The sequence below is a fragment of the Arvicanthis niloticus genome, chromosome 22 (genome assembly GCF_011762505.2).
Source record: "Arvicanthis niloticus isolate mArvNil1 chromosome 22, mArvNil1.pat.X, whole genome shotgun sequence".
Classification (NCBI taxonomy): domain Eukaryota; kingdom Metazoa; phylum Chordata; class Mammalia; order Rodentia; family Muridae; genus Arvicanthis; species Arvicanthis niloticus.
In genome coordinates, this window is record NC_133429.1 from 36239041 (window position 1) to 36258866 (window position 19826).

Here is a 19826-nt window from a genome sequence, read left to right on the forward strand (position 1 = left end):
ATAACTTTAAAAAAACAACTTAAAGACTTAAAGTATGCAATGATGTATAAATCCACCCTTAACGCGAGAACCTGCTTGTAACAACTCTTTTAAAACTTTTCTAAAAAGCTTTGTAACTTCTCTTACCAAAACTTTAAAAGAAAATCTCATGAAGTGAAGTTGAACACAAGAGCTGCTACAGTACACATTTATTCAAAGGGAATCCACCACAAAATAAAATAAAATATGTGATTTTAAAACTTGCTAATTAGTTCAAGGCAGTTGGAATTGAGGGCCAATCTTAGAGAAAATAAAAAAAAATTTGAAATTTCAGCATAGTTCATGAGAATTTGCAGAAATAAATTATTGCCTAAGAATTGCTGAATACACTTCAGAACATAACTGATATACTTGAAGTCACCAAATAAAGCTAGTATCATTTTGGCAAATATGAGATATCTTTACAAGTTGATTAAAGAATCTAGGAAGAGCTGGAAGAAGCTGAGAAGGAGGGCAACCCTATAAGAAAACTAGCAGTCTCAACTAACCTGGACCCCCAAAACCTCTCATACACTGAGCCAACCAGGTAGCATGCACCAGCTGATATGAGGCCCCTGACACACATACAGCAGAGGACTGCCGAATCAGGACTTAGTCAGAGAAGATGCACCTAACCCTGAAGCGACTGGAGGCTCCAGGGAGTGGGGATGTCTGGTGGAGTGAGCGGGGAACATCCTTATGGAGACAGGAGGAGGAGGTATGGGATGTGGAATATGCAGAAAATGGACCAGGAAGAGGATAAAGTCTGAACTGTAAAAAAAATTAAAATAACAAAAAGAATCTTTCTGAAGATTAGCAACATCGTTAAACAGCACAACACCTTTTTTTTTTTTCAAGGATGAATGAATTCTGTCCCAATTATGATTCCAATTATTATTGTTTAAATTTCTTGGTGTTATTATAATTTCAAGATGGTTTGCATTTCTATAAAATACTATCATTATAAAATTAAACCATGCAATTTACCTAGAAGTTTTAGAATCAGTAGGGAAATAGTGGGGCTTCATATCTAAAATTTACCAAACTGCTCTTCTACAGCATGAGATTCTGGCTCACCTTGCCTTCATTCCAACTGGTTCATGAGTTATTTACATTTTACATGTAAACATTTTAGATTTACTTCCTGCCATCTTCTTTTCACTCTCCACATGCTCAGTTAAAAACAATCTATTCAATCTTTTCTTCATTGAATTCTTAAAGTACGTAGCTATTGGTATCAAATAATAATTCAGCCATGATCTCTGATAAATGAAAATATGCCATGAAAATCTTGGTTTCTCATCATCTGTCCCTTGACTACTGTCTGTGCTATAAGTTACAAGAGAGTTCATGAAAAATATTTGAGCTACTTTCTCCATCCTCCCAGAAGACAATTCTTAAAATATTTAATTAGCAGTGAATTTGAAGGAAGCATCATATTGTAGGCTTCATTATAACGTATCAATGGCACCTAATTCGGTGCTGCGTTTCCACAGAAATAATTTTTTTCACAACTTAGTCTCCACAGACTTGTACATTTTACTGAATATTGTTTTCAATTATCTAGATGATATAGCTTTCTGCTTACAGTCTGACCATCTGGAGATGTTATCTCTTCCCACTATTAGAAATAGGTGTTGAAAGTAAAGCAAAGTATCACCGTCTTAAGGTTTCATTTAAATTGTGTTCAATAACAGATCTGCAATAGGGGAATTAATCAATATATTAAATTCTGAGTTCCTATATTTGACTACTTACAAAGTAAATCGTGAAACGTGCATGTCTTGTAGTTTGAAACCATACAAATTTGAAATATACATGTTAAGGATAATTTATCGATTGTGAATGTGTTCAATCACATACTCTGATCTCATGAAGTCTCTAGCTAGATAGATGTAAATCAAAGACACTGCAGTGTGTTAGTTGTAGACAATCTATGTTCAGGAATTTAGGCTGCATCATAACTGGAATTTTAAAGACATGGATGACTGTTCTCAACTTCATTTCATTTTCACGAAGAGGTCAAAGATGCAGTGTGGTTTTGTGAAGAATCAAATCAACATGTGTAAAAGTTATTGACAATGGGATGAATTTTAGAAATTCATGGCATACCATTCATAACCTCATAATATTTTAGTTACATGTATCAGCTGAGTATCAGAAAATCCCATAATTACTCAATTACCTAAAAATCTATAAAACAAAGGGAATTCAGACCCAGCAAAAGTGCATGCTATTGAATTTCAAGAAGCACATCTGCTTCTTGAAGGCTATCCATGTCAGTCTTCTAAGTTTGAAATCATGTTCTTTTGGAAACTTCAAGGACTGTAAGAAAATTAATGAGAAAATGTGTAAAAATGGGGAAAACATTATATTTACAAGTTACATGGAGATAATAACACCCAAAGTAAAAAATAATCTAGTATTTTCTAATTAAAACAAAATTTTGCTGTAATACATATAAAAACAAAGGAACTTTTGAGACTAGACCATGGACACTTTCAAAACATTGTTATTTCATGTAGATAATTGATTTGTAAAACACACAAGAGAGAAAGGTAAAAACTCTAAGTAGAAAATATAATTTTATAGCTACATTTTACAGAATATTCCAAGAGATATCATTGTTTTTTATTATATTGAAAATATTACTTATTTCAACAACTAAAGAGAAACTTTAAAGCCCGGTATAATTTAAACATCGGAAAGATTCAATAACTGAAAAATGTGTAGCGCAAAACTGCCATCTCCAAGCTGTTGGTTCCACTAGACTGTTGAACAAGGTTTTTGTATGAGGTATAAACATTGCACATAATTATACACTGAGATTTAGATTATAGCTAAACCAGTTGTGTTCAAGGCCACTAAAACACTGAAAGACGATTGTGACTACTAACAATGGGGAGGAAAGAGAGCTAAGAAAGCCCCTCAAACTCAAAGTTGGAAGTGACAACTCACTTAAAATGAAAAGCACCACCCCCAACTCAAAGGATTTGCAATACTTCAGGGAACAAAACAAGACACCCATGTCTACTCCTTTGGGCAGTTCTGCTCAATGAATGAATTCATCAGTGCTATAATAGATATTTATGGTCTTCATGGCTGTATGCTAGTTATGAGGGTTACATGTTGAAACTCGCTCACTTTCAGTGACTTAGATTTCAGATTTCATATTAAGCATGACCATGACACTTTCATACCACATCATACTTAAAATTCATGTGTTTTAATTGAATAATGTGTTGAAAACTGTTGCTATAAGAAATAAACATCAATTGCTTACATGATTGAGGTTCAAATTTAGTTTTTATGTACTCTATGGATTGGGAAATTGCTTCTTACGTCTACAAACAAAAATAATTCTATGATATCTATTTTATAAATGCTTTTTCTTCCAGCATTGAATGACAGTCTCTGAACTGCAACATTTGGAAGAGCTGAACATCACAGGAAAACCAAAAAGGGTTATACAATACTTGACTCAATAGAATAGTTGTATAAGTATTTTACAACATTAAACTTAATATATGTTGACTCTGAAGCAGGGAGCTGGTCTATTGGCCTATTGAGAACCACTGAAATCTAGTTGTGTTACAGACAGCCATAGAAATGGCTCTTCAAAATTCCTAGGTAGAACGGGGTTGTTAATTCCCAAAGGCTTTGTATAGTAACACAGCATAAAAGCAACTTTGTGTCTTAAGGGAGGGCACAACTGGCTTTAAAGGTCATTAAATGCTAATAGACCTGTTGAGGTATGGTTGCTTAATGAAGGATAGGATCACTGTACACATAAAGATCAACACACAGAGAGAATTTAACTCTGCAGTAGCAAAACTAAGAAAGATGAAGAAGCTATACAGAAACACTTCCTTAGCAGTAATCATTATAAGTTTACACAAAATTGTTTTAGGCAGTAGAAATGTCGACTAACATAGTTACAGAAAACGCCAAAAGGATGCCACTGACTTAAGAGAATTTGCAGAGTGGTCAGTTTGCATGTATATTTTGTTAGAATTCTGCTTCATGTAGTTGAATAGATCTTTCTTCAGGACATAGACAAAAAAAAGCACTTACAAGAGGAAGATATAAAGTAGGAATGTTGAGACAAGGTTCTTGGAGCCTTTTCCAGGTGTCCACACATTTATAAAAAAGAGTTAAACTTCCTTCGATCTGAAGAGATTCTTTGAACAGGTGCATGTACAACATACTATATACACATGGAGCTTCCTTATGTACATAAAGTGTATGTACATACTATCTATACATCTTTGCAAGTGTATACACAGCTTCAACTCAAAGAATATGAGTTAGCGACACAGGAATCATTGTCAGACAATCCAAGTGCTGAAACAATCCACACAGATCGCTTAGAGAGTTGTGGTATCTCTCCTGTTGTCCATGGCTGAGGTTAGAATTCCCTTCTGAAGTTTTCTTTTCTTTTTTTTTTTTTCCCTTTTTTAAAATTTCATTGCAACACTGATTGTCATAGGTAATCTTTGTGCTTTCGCATAATGCCCACTCTGGATGTACATATATAATGTTCACATACAACATTGGACATGTTAAGTAAGCATGCCAGAACACAGGCAGGACCATATACCCATGCACAGGATAGGATTTCCCAAACAGACAGCAACATCGACATGCACCACTATCATACATGGTCCTGAACAGTAGGGAATGTACAGCTGGAGTAACCAGGGCAAGCGTCCCTTGCAAGAGTTCCTTTCAAGAGGAATATCCAGAAGAAACACAAATGTAGAGTAAGTGAAATGAGAAAAATTGCCCCCAACAAATACCAAACCAAATCCAAATGAAAATCCTCCCTCATGAGAACACTGACATTCTGGCTAGCCTCCTCATTCCACAGAAAGCAAATCCGCCTACAAAGTTCTAGGGTGAGTGCTCTGTGACTGACGGATATTAGTGCCTCATGGCTTTTCCCAGCCACTGGAATAGCTCATCTTGGTAAAGCCTTTTCCAGCGCACATTGGCTTCCACGGTTTCCACGGCTCGTGAGAAAGAAGCAGACGCTACCCCATCATAGGACTTCATGAAGTTCTTCAGCTGGAAATAGAAAATGAGCACGGTGAATCTGCGTGTATTCATATGAATTATGTAGTTCATTCATGGATAAGATGCATCTAAGATGAAGTGTCACAAGAAAACCTAAGAGAAACTTGAAAGAGTCCTCTAGCTCCACTTGCTTTGGGTTACATTTTAAAAAGCATGCTCGTCAAGGGTCCTGTGAGGGCTCAATGCCCCAGTGTGGGGGAACTCGAAGGCAGAGTGACAGGAATGGGTGGGTGGCTGGGGAAACACCCTCACAGAAGCAGGGGAGGGGGAATGGGATAGGGGGTTCCGAAGGGTGGACCGAGAAAGGGGAAAACATTTGAAATGTAAATAAAAAATATTTTAAAAGGGTGTGGGATATGCTCATAAACCCTGCTTTCTAGTCTTCCACTGCCTTTGTTGTGTGGAGCTAATGTCCCTGGTTTGTTGGTTATAATGAATGGAGCCACTTTCCTGAGTTACTTAGCAGGAACTTGAAGGCTGCCATCTGGTTAACCGACCGGGTTCACTTGGGCATAAGCGGATGTCTTCTATATGACTTTCTTGATATTTTAAGACCAATATCTCTCCCTCATAGGTCATATTAACACTCGAGTTTTCTGAACAGGGATCCTATGAAAAGCTATGATGATTAATTCTGAGTTAACAATACATTGATCACCTTTAACCACTGTTTCTAACTTAAGGCACCTTGCCTTTCTACACTATCTGTCCCCCATCTGTACCTACCCATCTGTGCTACAGGAGGGAATGTAGCATCCTCCTCCTGGATGTTTACAATCTGAGACCATTCCAGTGTAGAGAATTTCTACTGAGACCAGCTGAGCCCTCCCCATTCGCTGTGCCCCATAAACCTGTTGAGGTTGAAGGTGGTGATTGTGACGGAGAATCCCTTCAGATTCCAGCTCCACTGTGAATGTCTCTATCTTTTGTTACTACTTTGATGTCCCTGGCCAGAATTCTAGGACTCAAGACACACATAACACAGCAGACAAAACTATAGAAAATTTATCTATTCAAAATAGGTTAGTGGTGTGCCTTCAACAACCAGGTCTAATTATAAATCACATCCACCATAGCAAAGAGTCTTTGCAACTGACTATAACACTAAAGGGTCATTTTTCCCATTTGAATAGAGAAAGGTGTTAGTCATGTTCTAAAAGAAAGCAGTATTGGATGTCAAATCTATCTTCAATGTCAAGGGATAGCCAAAGTAACAGGACAGTAGAACACAGCATTGCCGCTATGAGAAATGAGTGATTTCTCATAGAAATGAGTAACAAAAACTTGATAAATTTAGAAATACTAGATATTTAGAATAAGGAAGGATATTAGGTATTTAGAAATATTGATTATTTAGGATAGAGAAGAAATGTTGTTTCATTTTGTCGGAGAATTTGAGCACTGAAGTTAAAAATTTTAAGTGCTCTGTCATGATATTTACTGGAAGACGTTTTGTTTAGAAAGTTCATATATTCTGAGAAGACTCAAGGAATCTGCTTCAAAATGAAACACCAGTTAGTACCTTCACTTTTTGTTCTGTATGCCTTATGAAACTGGCAACCAACTCACAGCAAAGCAAGATTCTGTGGTATCATTAGTGTGCCGTGCGATCCCTCATAAAATGGGTGCCACAGGGAGGCTCTGCCAGTAAGAAAATTTGGGACCTTGAAATAAGATTGGAGCAGGAAGAGCAAAGTATGGTGGTGTTGAAAATGCAGTTAATTCTACTTCTCCAAATTAATTTGGGTTTTAGTTCAAGGGTATTTTTGTTTGTTTATGATGATATTATTTGATTACTTGATACTAATGGGCTTTATGGAAGTTTGTCATCTGGCAATGTTGGCCAGGGAAAAGTCTATCACAGAACTACGTACCTGAGATGACATTGTACTGGCTAGTCTTTCATCGGCACACAAACTAGAGTTGTCTGAAAGGATAGAACTTCAATTGAGAAAATACCTCTAAAAGATCCAGCTGTAAGGAATTTTATCAATTAGTGATTGATGGGGGAGGGCCTGGCCCATTGTGAGTGGATCCATCCCTGGAGTAATAGTCCTAGGTTCTATAAGAAAACAGGCTAAGCAAGCCATACACAACAAGCCAGTAAGTACCACTTCTCCACAGCCTCTGCATCAGCTCATGCTTCCGGTTCCTGCCCTGTTTGAGTTTATGTCCTGACTTCCTTAGATGAACAGTAATGTGGAATTATACGCCAAATAAATCCTTTCCACCTCAACTTGCTTTTTGGTCCTGGGGTTTTATCGAAGCAATAGAAACCCAGACTAAGACAGACACCAAAATCACTGTGTTTTAAAGCAACCATAAGATACCTAAGGCATAACTGAGAGTTATTTTATGGTCCTAAAATTAATATAGTTGACTAAGATTATATATTTTTAAAAGAGTACAAAACAATGGTTTGAGGGCACTTTTGCACATTTCCAACATTTTAGATATTGCTTTATACAAATATATACCATATGCAATACTTGTATGCACAGGAAGTATTTGGGTTAGAGGTTGAAATTCATTAATACAATGATACATTTTCCTTCACATGGATTCAGATAGATTTAGTCTATAACTATTTAGTATCAACATGTGTTTTATTTAGTTTTGTGTGAATTATTTAGTTTTGTGTGATTTATACAAAACATGTTATCATAGCAATACTTGTATGCACAGGAAGTATTTGGGTTAGAGGTTGAAATTCATTAATACAATGATACATTTTCCTTCACATGGATTCAGATAGATTTAGTCTATAACTATTTAGTATCAACATGTGTTTTATTTAGTTTTGTGTGATTTATACAAAACATGTTATCATAGTATATTTAGTTACATATTGACTGTCGATGAAAAATACACACACTTGTTTCTAGGCATTCTTTGAACATGCCAGATGATGATCAATGGTCCTTTGGAAACTTGCATTCAGGAAAAGATGCTCTAAGTCTCTTCATGCAACAGCTGAACACATGAGAAAATGCCAAGCCAGGGGCTTAAACATGATCTATCACTGACACAATGACAGAAAGTCAGATTATCATGTAAGACAACAAATATCTCTAAAGTTTCATTTCTCAAATTATGATTGAAGTACACTAAATATCTTCCTTGTGAGCTCAGCTATCGTGAGGTGACTCATACACTGGAAAAGGAGCTTATTCATCAGAACACATCTGGCAGACTTTCCATAGTTGCCATAAACTTGTCTTGTGGCCTGTATTTCTCAGCACTGCTCACAGAAAATGCGTTTTTTCAGAGCCTACTCACAGGTCCCTGAGGGGACTATGGTGTCTGGCAGAGCTCGCTTGCCTATGTGGTCTCAGCATCAACAAAGGCTTTTAGCATTCCACCCTGCTTAGTTCTCAGGCTCTTTGAGAGATTTTTCGGCCACCATTAGGTTTGATCTTAATTGGGCTTTGATACATTTATCTATGATGCTTTTATTATGAACAAGCTTAGACACTTTTGTAAAATAAAATTTAGTAAAATGGCAGTGTTGTTCGTGAAGTGTGATTTCCTTAGCACAGAATTTCTAGGTGTGTTTATTAATCTATCTTTTAAAACCCTGTTTAATATTGAGAAATATCTTATTTGTCCTTTCGTTTATTCCAATGTATCGTTATTATCCTTGACTCCAGCAACATAGTTGCTTTAAAGTGAACCCCAAAACATATAATCTTTATAACAATAGAACTGAATAGAATTAGTTATTGATCTATTATGAGGTAAAGGACTTTCCATTCAAATAATAAACGGAGTCCCTGTAATGGAGGCATATTCTTCTACAACAGGTTTGTGTGTTAGGTTCACAGAAAAACCCAGCACATAAAAATGTGCTCAGGAGACATTAGGTTGAACATGACAAAGGTCTCTGGAGCTTCATGGTGTTGTGCTTCTGCTAATTTAAAATTAAGAAAAGGATGGATTGCCTCATGAAGGAATATCAGTCAAATTGCAATGGTGGAGAAGCATCCTCTCAGAGAGGGAGGGGAGAAGGAATGGGGTGAGCAATTGTGGGAGGGGAACTAAGAGAGGGCAATGGCTATATTATAAATAAATGAATAGATAGATAGATAGATAGATAGATAGATAGATAGATAGATGAATAAGTAAATATTAAAAAAATAAAAAAATAAGTAAACTCCACTCCTAGGCACTAGAACAGTTTGAGGGAAGGAACCATAAAACAATGTCTTTCTTTTTACTCTTGCTGAAGCTGAGAACAGTAATTAAAATATTAAATTATTTTCTCAGGGGACTGGAGAGATTACTCAGGTATTGAGGGAATATTGTTCTCACTGTGGCCCAAGACAGGTTCCTCTCACCATCCTTGGTCAGCACAAATAGCCTGTGACTCCATCTCAAAAGTCTCCAAAAAGCCCTTTCTGGCCTCTTAGGTACTCCTGAGCTCAGATGCACACACCCACATACGGACATACACAAATCATATAAGTAAACATTAAAAAAATTAGAAACAGGTTTATAATTCACAAAGGTGCTAGTTCCCTTTGGATCTACAAAGTTAGCAGTAATAAGAAGCAACCTCAAAGGGAAGTCATTGATCTTGCTTAACAGTTTCTGCTTCAGGAAGGGGTTATTGGCAACAAAAATTAAACTCCTTCCTACTTGAAAATAATATTCCCTATTCCTGCAGAAGACAGTTAGGTTGTGGAAGCATGGAAAGGCTTGAGCAGAACCGTTAAACTAGAAAGCAAGCAAATCCACAGCAAAAATGGCTCATTGCTCATTCGGCCGAGACCCTGCATTGTTGAGTGCTTTGAAGATAACGGGATAAAAGTCATGGTTTAGTCTCATTTTGGGAATCACAACTTTCATGATCCGGGTAGTTTGGGAAATTAAATGGCAATTAATTAAGAGATAAAAATTAAATATGTAAGGGAAGTGGACAAAACCAGAAGGTTTGCGTGTGAAAACTTTAACTAAATTTTAACTTAAGACAAGGGTTCGGTGACCTTTGTATTAGCAAAACAGGGAATATATGGGCGGTAGACAAGGAAAGAGGGAGGAAGGTGAAAGGGAGCAGGGAGGGACTCCATGTCTGTGCTCACTTCCGTGTTTGTAAGGGTGTGTGGCTAAATCAATACCTTATTTCTTGGTCACTGAATATTAAGTCATAATATTTAAAGCACTCAGTTTAAAAGATAGAAGCAATGGAAACAATAATAAAGTGCACATGCCTCCTGTTTCATGTAGACACATAAAAGTTCTCCGCTGTTAGCCTCTTTCATAAAAACAAAGAAATAAAAAGTAAGAAAAACACTGCAGGATTTCAAAGCTAAACCTTCAGAGCTGAGGACACACTTAGCGGGGGTTGAAGACTGACTTTTAAGTCACTAGAATCAGAGCCTTAGCTCAGCACAGTGTCCCTGTGACAAATCCAAGCAGAGTAAATGGAGATGCTCTCAGGAAGCTGAGAACTATTGGATGGTGAGATGGGGTGCTTGGTACAGTGCTTGTAACAGATTACCCCTCAGCAGGAACATCTGTGGGTCACAGCTTCCAACCTATCTTCTGTGATAACCAATAAATCTAAGAGTCTGTGCTAAAGATTAGCTGTGTAGTATGGAAAGCAGAAGAGGGAAAGACTGCATCAATTATTATAATCAAGTAAAAGAATATTTTGTTACTTTTTCCCTATTTGATGATAACCCCCATTTTATATCCCTCTCCAGTACAAACAGGAGCTGGTGGAAGAAAAGGAGACACCCAGATAGCACACACATTGAGAGATACAACAGGAAAAGGAAAAGATAGATATTCTAGAACCTGGACACAAGTTCATTAAATAGTCGAGCTTATTTTCATTAATAAAATTAACCTGTGATGGAACCAAGCTATCTATCTTAGGCAAACTATTACTTTTGATGTATGTTACCAGCTGTGTTCCTTCCTTATGAATATGATTTTATTGCACTTAATAGGCTGAAGAGCAGGCTATTGTGTCTACATAAGCACTGAGGCCTTTTACTGGGAACCTCAGCATCAAGCACGGTCTCTTTTGCACACGTAGTCATTAGCACAGCTATGGGTGGATGATTTATCAACTCAGTTCACAGAATGAATTGAAGAGAAGATGCTGGTTTGAAGAACTTTGGAATGACTGGTCCCAAACTATGGAATGTATTACATTTGAACATTTTCTCAGCCCTCTGCATTGCTCATAGTCACTCAACACTTGGTATGGTAGAGATTTCTTTGCAGGTAATAGGGTAAGGAGATGTGTGTGTGTGTGTGTGTGTGTGTGTGTGTGTGTGCATGTGTGTGTTTGTATGCATGTATGCATATATGAGTATGTGCAAACATGTGAATGGGTTAAGGAAATTAGTGTCTGTGTGTATGTGTTTACTACATGCATGTGTGCATATATGAGTACATGCAATCATGTGTGTAGGAAGGATGTGTATGTGAGTAGCAGTGTAAAAGGAACTAGTATGTTATCTAATGCAAAGAAGTCAAAGTAAATCTGTAATTTTATATGTTTATATAAGAAAACTGTAACAAGATTTTTACCTCTTTAAGTTCGCCTTCTGTATTAAGAAATTCTGTAACTCCACTGATAAGTTTGGAATTCATAAATAATGCTTCTCCATACCTACAAAGACAAAAGAAAAAGTCTTAATGTCTACCTAGGTATTAATGTCAGCAATCTTTTTATAATTTCTTGGAGTTTTTTCCTAGGGTTGCATTTGCCAGAGCAGTCAGTGATCACCAATTCTCAGGGAAGTACTGGTCAATCTTTTCAGCAGCGAGAAATGCAAAGAAGCATTTTTTGCCATGGGGTGCTATCAGATCCAGCTGACCTGCTGCACAGTGCTTCAGAGAAGTCTGACTCTTAGTAAGCTTATCAAAATTCCAGGCTCCTAGAATTAGATTAAGGTATTGCTGTTCTGTTTGCAAGCCAATACGCAAGAAAGGGACAGTTTTATATTTTCAAGTACACAGCAATATTGATCATTGTAAGGGAATCGTCTCCCAAGAAGTGAAAAAAAGCAAGACCAGCATGTCAACAGATTCTGTGTTCTGCCTAGTCATAGTAGATATTGGAATTCTAATTAAGTTGTAGAAACCAAGGCAAAGTTCACAAAAAGAATATCAGTTGCTCATATAGTTATTAAAGTATCTAGTTATTGTACCTAGTTGTTATATAATTCTTACAGTATGGACACAGTTCCTTAACTTATGATCAGTGGACAATATATATATATATCCATGGATGAAAGCTTGCACATTAATCTACCTCTACTCTACTCTGACATTTATTCTAGTTTTTACACTCTTAGAACCAAACTAACCAACAATAAGACAGGTTTTGGGAACATGGGCCCAACCATATTTACTTGATACTCTCTTTCACTTTCCCAACTTATGAGACCATTAGTACTTTAGCTGCTGATAGACTTAGTTTTATCATCTAAAAGAGGGACTCAAATGGGAGGATTTCCATGATGAGAAAAGACATCTTTGTCAAAGCAAATAGATGAACACTATTTGTTCATATAGGTAACATGACACAAACTGCACTTTGAGCATTCAGGAGACAGAGACAAGGAGAGTGCAGCAAGTGTGAGCATAGACTGGTCCACTCTGAGCATAGAGTGAGTGAGGAATGGCTAAGATTACATGGTGGTACTATCTCAAAGAGATAAGCAACCAATCACTTCAATGATAATACAAGGAAATAACATGTGCTCAGAAATGTGGCTTTCCATATTAGACAAAAACAAACACAAAAACAAAAGCACTTCCTTCTCTTGGAGGCCCAATTGTTTTTGTTTACACTCTCAGGCAAGGAAGAGTAAGGCATAATCTCTACCTCTGAGTTTATACAGCCATGTAAAGAGATAATTCCCATGTAATGTAACTAGATGTAGTATTGATGAAATGATGCATAGAATTGAGAAAGTCGACAACTCTGTATTTCAGGGGATGCATCTAAACTGAGTATAATGTTGTCCTGAGAAAAGAAATGCCAGGCAGAAATCTGACGTAAACAAAGGCAAGGAAGCATGAAACCACATGGTAAAGGGAGAGCACTTTAATTAATTTGCATCAGAGGACATATATACTGTGAGGCTGGACCAGAAAAAGAATGCTAAGAGGGAAAAAAAAGATCGAAGACTGCTATGAGCTTACTGAAGAAGAAAAAAAAGAAAAAAAAAAAAAAACAAATGTGTTAAAGAAGTGGTAATAGCAATAGTAAGGGAGCCCTCAAGAAACATTTAAAACAATTGAGAGGAACTTGGATCTATTATTATATACAGTGAAGGGAAGGAAAGGGTATTGATAGACTTCAGTTGTGTGGCTTGAGCAATTGGTGAATAGTTATCTGAGGAAAGAATTTCTTACTGAGGAACAAGAGACAAGTAAAAATAATATAGGTTTAGTTTTCAGGTGTACGCCAATAGGAGACCCCAGGGGGAATGGCTGCTCTACTACATGGTGACATCAGATGAAAAGTGTGGGTTAAAGAAGTTCTTCTGAGAGCAACAGAAGCCATGAGAGCACATGATAACTAAAATGAGAAGGAACCTGTAAAGTGAGAATATAGTGTTTCAGACAGCCCTTCCCAAGATCCCTAACATCAAGAACTGATAGGAAAATAGGAGCTGATAGTAGCACACTTCCTTGTAAACAAAAACAAAAAAACAAAGAACAACAACAACAACAAAAAAAAAACACGACTGTATTTGCACACCAAAATCTCAGTCTCTTTCCTTTGAATGGTGGCCATAGGTTCTCAGAGACAAAGTAAGCATGCTGAGGGTAAGAGGAAATAAGTGATATATGTCCACACATGGGTTTCATTGATCTCCAGTCTATAAAGCTAAAGAAATGGCTGGTCTGTCCTTTTGAAATCCTTTAAACTAAAATACTCACATGTAATAGTTTCACCTTACCGCTGGTTACATGACTCACTATAAACACAACTGCTTTCAAGTTCTAAGTTTGCTATCGTTCTAAGATACGAACTTAAAAACACAAAAATGTCAACACGCCTTATAGCTACATCAGCGGTTTCAGACGATAAAGTAAGTATAGATAGAAATGATTGTAACTGTGACAAGTTCATTCTAATGAGCTTGTTATGCAAGGATAACTGATAAAGGATTGAAAAAACTCACAATAGTTTTTTTATCTGCTTTTAAGAGACCAATTGTTAGGTCTGCTTACTATCTGGGAAAATTTATGTTGAAGAGTAACATGCATCATTTACATGCTCCATAATAGATTTAATTTAAAATACCACAGAGATTATCAGAGACATAAATTAGCATTTATTATAATATATTTAAATATTTAATGAAATATTTTCTAAAATTGAAGCTGAAGAATTCTCATCATGAAGCAAGATATCCTGGGAATTAATTCCACTGCAGCTGGAATAATACAATGATTTACGTGATAAATGTGTCTTCTCTGTGTCACTATCTTATTTAGGTGTTTGAAGATATTTACATTTAAAGAGAATTTAGAACAATTCGGCAAGAGTAAAGTTTTTTGTTGGAATAGCATTTATATGTGATTTGTAGATTTTTTTAAATAATATTCACAGAATATATAAGTTTAATGGAAGGAATTTGACTTTATGCAAGTTGGTAAATTTCTAAGCAAAGTTGTCTGGTTGAACATGTCTTTATCTATGAATTGCCATTAATTAAAGTTATCAATCTTTGTTATATGAGGGATGGTAGAGAACTGTTAAAAGTCATGAATTTCAAAGAATGGCAACAGCCATCTTTGCTAAATATTTTAAAGTCTAAAATTTTCATTGGGGTCATAGCCATAAAAAAATGCTCTTTTGTCTGTAGCGCAAATGTTGGCTTTCATCCCTTCATTTGGGCATGAATAGATTATTATTTCTACCTGGTATTTAGTATTTTCCATTTGTCTCTGAAAAACTTCCAGGCAAGGTCTCGGCCATGTGGGTTTCTGGCTACGTGGATTATTACATCAATTGCATCTTGATCCAACACCACTTCAGAATTCAGAGACAGATTTAGAAGCCTATAAGGATAAAAATGTGGGGAAATATTTAGTCTGAAAACTTAAACATTTTATACTCTTAATTGTTTCTTAAAGATCACAATTTAGTATTATTCTTCAGAAATACTTGAAATAAATCTTGCCCAGTGAACAATTACAGAATAACTTCTGTTTAGAAAATAGAGATAAAATTCATAGCATTTTTCATGAAATACCTTAATTAAACTCCAAGAATATCTATGAGATGGAAAAAAAAATCACAAATCTTACTTGTTGTCACAACCGTGCTCTCAAATTCTTCATACTAAATGTTTCCTCTAACAATAAAATATTTTCTTAAGCCCGTGTAAAACTTAATAAAATAATTAGTCATAAACAATGTTATCTTTCTAGTCAAGTTGCTTTAGTCCTGTCACCATGTAGGTAGGGTTCCTTATCTTTAGAAAGATTTGTTTTATGGTAACCAATTTCACAGGACCATATATCCAAGGAAACAAAATAACTCTGGAGAAGTTTGACTGTAGATGATAAGTTCATTACAAAAATAACTTGGGTAGTTTAATGGACTCACCTACTTAATAAATTCCTGTCATCGCTGCAAGTTAGAGCCTCGAGCAATATCTTTTTCTCAGAAACTGCAGTGGTGGAGTGGAATTTCATCCAGATGAACTCCCAGACATCCTCGTCCAGCAGTGAGACTCCTGTGCAGTAGACGATGTCTCTAACATTTAGTGGTATTCTAGAGAAGCAACCCATGGTGGTTTTCTATTAATCAAAAGCTTTATGGTTTGAAAATAAAGAACTACGTTGCTTTCCTAGAGACAGCTATTAATAAGATGATTTGTCAATTGTATTTCTCCTAAACAAATATATTATTGTATTGCAATAATATTCAAACACACTCGTGACTAGAAAATAAAATAATGTTTTATCCCAAAAGGTTTTAAATTCAGCTTTTTTTATATTCATGAAATTATCATTAAACAAACTAAAAACATTGTTATATAACCAAAAATGAAATTCTTTATATTTTCAGTAATATTAATATACTTCCTATCTGAAAGTTTCCTTTCGTAATTTGTATACCAGGGAAATGAAAACAAAGGCAGAGGATGGCAAGTTTATTTGAATAAAATACAACAATTTTATTCTAGATTCTTTTTAGAAATTCTATTAAGAAAAGTAATATGGATGTGTAAAGGCCTGAGTATAAGTAACTGCATCCAGTTTGTGCAAGAGCCTAGAGAGGTCAGAAGAGGGCGTCAGATCCCCTGGAACTGGAATTACTGGTTGTGTAACGTGAGCAGGTTTGCTGAAACTGAATCAGAGTCAAGTCTTCTGTAAGAACAGTAAGCACATTTCATTACTTGGCCACCTATCCAGCCCAAAGAAACTTTCATAGGGCCAGTAGAGTGGGTTAAATCCATGAACTTAGTGTTATTATTTTCACACTCTAACCAACTGAGCTAACTGGCCACCCTTAATTTTTGATTATATTATTATCTAGAAGTAATTTCTTCAAACATTAAAAATACAGAGGATCATAAATTTAATGAAAAGCAATAAGACACTACTAACAAAGACCTTTTTCTTTATGTTTATATACTCATTTTAAAAAGAATAGCAAACTATTAATATGACTCTGAAATAAAATTTAGAGTGAGAAAAATTAGCATGAATTTAGTCAAGCTTGGCAACTCATAAATTATAAATTTGTAAGTCAACTTTCGCACAGTGGTATTCCACAGTATACCACATTTCTGGGCTCTTTAAAATATTTGTCTTGAGAAATATTCAAAAGACTTTTTAAAGTTGAAGAAAAGTACATCTCTCTTTTGCAATATTCATTAGTCTATTAGTTTCATTTTCTGTTAATAATTTGAATGTGACTATACAGACTGTCTTCTCTAAGTTGCATGAAGGAACAATGGTTTTTTTTGTTTTTAAAGATCCAGAACTTTTATTGTAAAACACTAATATGGGAAAGCAGAAGCAAACTCTGAGAGGAACAGACTCATTTTCAGTGGCTAAGAAGGGCTGCTTGCAGAATAGCAAACCATTTCCCTCAGCAGTGTTAGCAAAGAAACATTGGTTCATCTGTTAAAAGGCAGAGGAGGGGTGAAGGAGGGGGTGAAGGAGGACAGAGGTTCAGTCCCACAGCATCAGAGAGCTTCACAGTTCTCTGTGAAGGAGACACAGTTTAACATCTATGTTTCATATTTTTCCTCTATTTTTTGTACTTTTATACATATCTTAGTATGGATGCTGGTTATGTAACTATGGAAACCCTAACTCATTGGACTCTAGTCTCATCTTCTCTTCATCTGTTCCTCATCCTGTATCCCACATAGAAATGATCAACCAGAGTCTTCCCTTGTTAAGAGTTAGTGACACAGATATCTTCCAGTTCTGTTTATAACCAGCTTGCCATATTGCATACTGAAATTCACTAATGAGATTAGTGTTAGTATATTTTAAAGAAAAGACTCATTCTTAATAGCCATAATCTAAGATCACCCAGATATTGTCAATAAATTGGCATTTATTAAAAAAGGCTGGGTCTTCTCCTAAAACTGCTATGAAGTAGAGAAGCCAACATGGCATTCCTGTATGACTTTGGCCAACATTTTGACAGAGAACTTTGCAAGTAAACCTGAAAAAGTCTAGGATTTCTATTGAAATCACAAACTCATCAAATAATATCAGATATATTACTACAGTTTACTTTCTAAGAGAAATCACTTAAGCTATTGACTGATCAAAGAGAAGGTGAGAACACAGCCTAATGCCTTAAGATTTCCATGGCTACATAACCAGCATCTATATTAAGAATTCTGCATATAAAACTACCAAAAATGGAGGTAAAAATAAGCATATGTCTTAAACTATATTCCTTAAAAATTCCATGAATACTACAACCATTGGTAAAGGCTGTTTCATTTATCATCTAGAGGAAACTACGTGTGTTAAGCTACACAAATGAACACACAGTTTGGCCATGACAACATCTTACAGACTTTCTAAAGAGGCATCAGAGGCCAAAAATAGCATTTTATTCTGAGCTATTCTTTTTGTAATCTGTGTCTGAATTATTAATTTTGTCTGCATCACATCTGTGTCATCAACAACTTCTTATAGCAGAAGGGACTCTGGGCTGGTAAGGGCTATTTTCTACTATAAAAAAGAAACATCATTACTTATTAACATTTTATATGTATGTCTCCTCTACCCTGTCATCTCAGAGATGACTGACACCAATGGTTACAACGTATTTTTGTGTAAATCTCTTGGGAATCTTTGCATCTTGTATTCTTAGACTTCTTGGACCTACATATATCTTTCAGACAGCTTTCTGGTCTTTTCTCTCTGCCTCTTGCTCATACACTTGTACGGTGTTCATGTTAGTCTTCTTGATAGCATTCTGAAAGCTGCTTAATCTTTCTTCACCTTTTCCCATTCCTGTAAGTTTTCTCCTCTATGATAATTATTTCTAGTGATATGTTTTTGATTTGCTGACACTTATGCTTGCTTCTATCTTCTGGTGAAACCACAAGTATATTTTAGTTCAGCTGTTCATTTCCATGCCCTGCTGGTACTTTTAATTCTTTTAATCTTTGTTGAAATTCTTACCTTTTTCTTTTATTTTCTCTTAGCTTAAACAAACGTACTTACAACAGCAATTTTGCATTAACAAGTAAACGGCCAAATCTATTTCATTAGGAAGGGTTTCTAGATGTGTCTTCTTGTTTCTTCATTTTCTGCCTTTATTATCTGAGTGGGTCTGCACATCACTCCATTTCTCCAAGTGCCGAAAGAAGCTTTGTACAAGAGGAGACCAATACAAACTAGCCTAACTGGATTCTGGAAGCCTCTACCAACTAGTTCCTTCTCAGACAGCTGTGGCTTTTGTCTGCTTACTCTCTGCTGAACTAGGAGAGCAACTCTGACATCTAAGTGTCTAACCCATTGTCTCTATTCTCCACTAGGTGTCTTAATCACAGCAGATGCATCAGAAGTCCGTATTCAGAAAGCCAGATACTCTCTTAGGAGGCAGATCTGGAAAGACTGGGGCATTGTGTGAACAGGTTAATCTTTCTCCCAAAAAAGAACTTAACAGTTGGAATCCCCATCATCCCTGGTCTGTGCTGAACATTAGGATAGATCCTCTGTACTTTCTAGTACAAAGCTGTCTCTGACCTCTCAGGTGGTTAATCTTGGTCAGACCAGTAAGAACTCCAAGACTAGTGAGACAGATCACCCCAAGAACAGTACATCTTTTAAAAGTACACCATCATGTGTTCCTGATCCCAACTAACTGCTGAGAGATTTTCATGCCAGCATGATCAACACATAATCCTCTGAGAGTTTATCTGTACATGGATGTTACCTCTAATATCCATTTGAATTTTACATTTTAAGCAGTGTTTAGAATGCCATTTTTCAGAAATACTGGGTGTTAGCAAGACTGAGTTTCTTAAAAAAACAAACAAACAAACAAACAGACCATTATGCTTACTTAAACCATTATTTTTGCATTGTCATGATACACAGTCAACACAGCCTTTAAGTGTCTGAGAAGGACATAATTAGCAGTGATATAAAGATCTGCCATATAGCAAAATTGCCATACATAGAACAATGAAAAGAAACCTCAACAACAAATCCAGGAATAAAAATTTAGGTACAATGATCAATATGCTAAAGAAATATAACTT

General features: G+C 35.9%; 1 protein-coding gene across 1 annotated transcript in view; it reads right to left on the reverse strand.

The window, feature by feature from the left end:
- Nucleotides 1-850: 850 nt before the first annotated feature.
- Trhde (thyrotropin releasing hormone degrading enzyme) overlaps nt 851-19826 on the reverse strand; it is a 389580-nt gene continuing 370604 nt past the window's right edge. Inside the window, exons 16-19 of the mRNA XM_076920240.1 lie at nt 15683-15850; nt 14992-15132; nt 11638-11719; nt 851-5085 (exon numbers count right to left, since the gene is read on the reverse strand). Coding sequence (XP_076776355.1) covers nt 4942-5085; nt 11638-11719; nt 14992-15132; nt 15683-15850 — 535 coding nt within the window. The 3' untranslated portion in view covers nt 851-4941. The remainder of the gene's footprint in view (nt 5086-11637; nt 11720-14991; nt 15133-15682; nt 15851-19826) is intronic.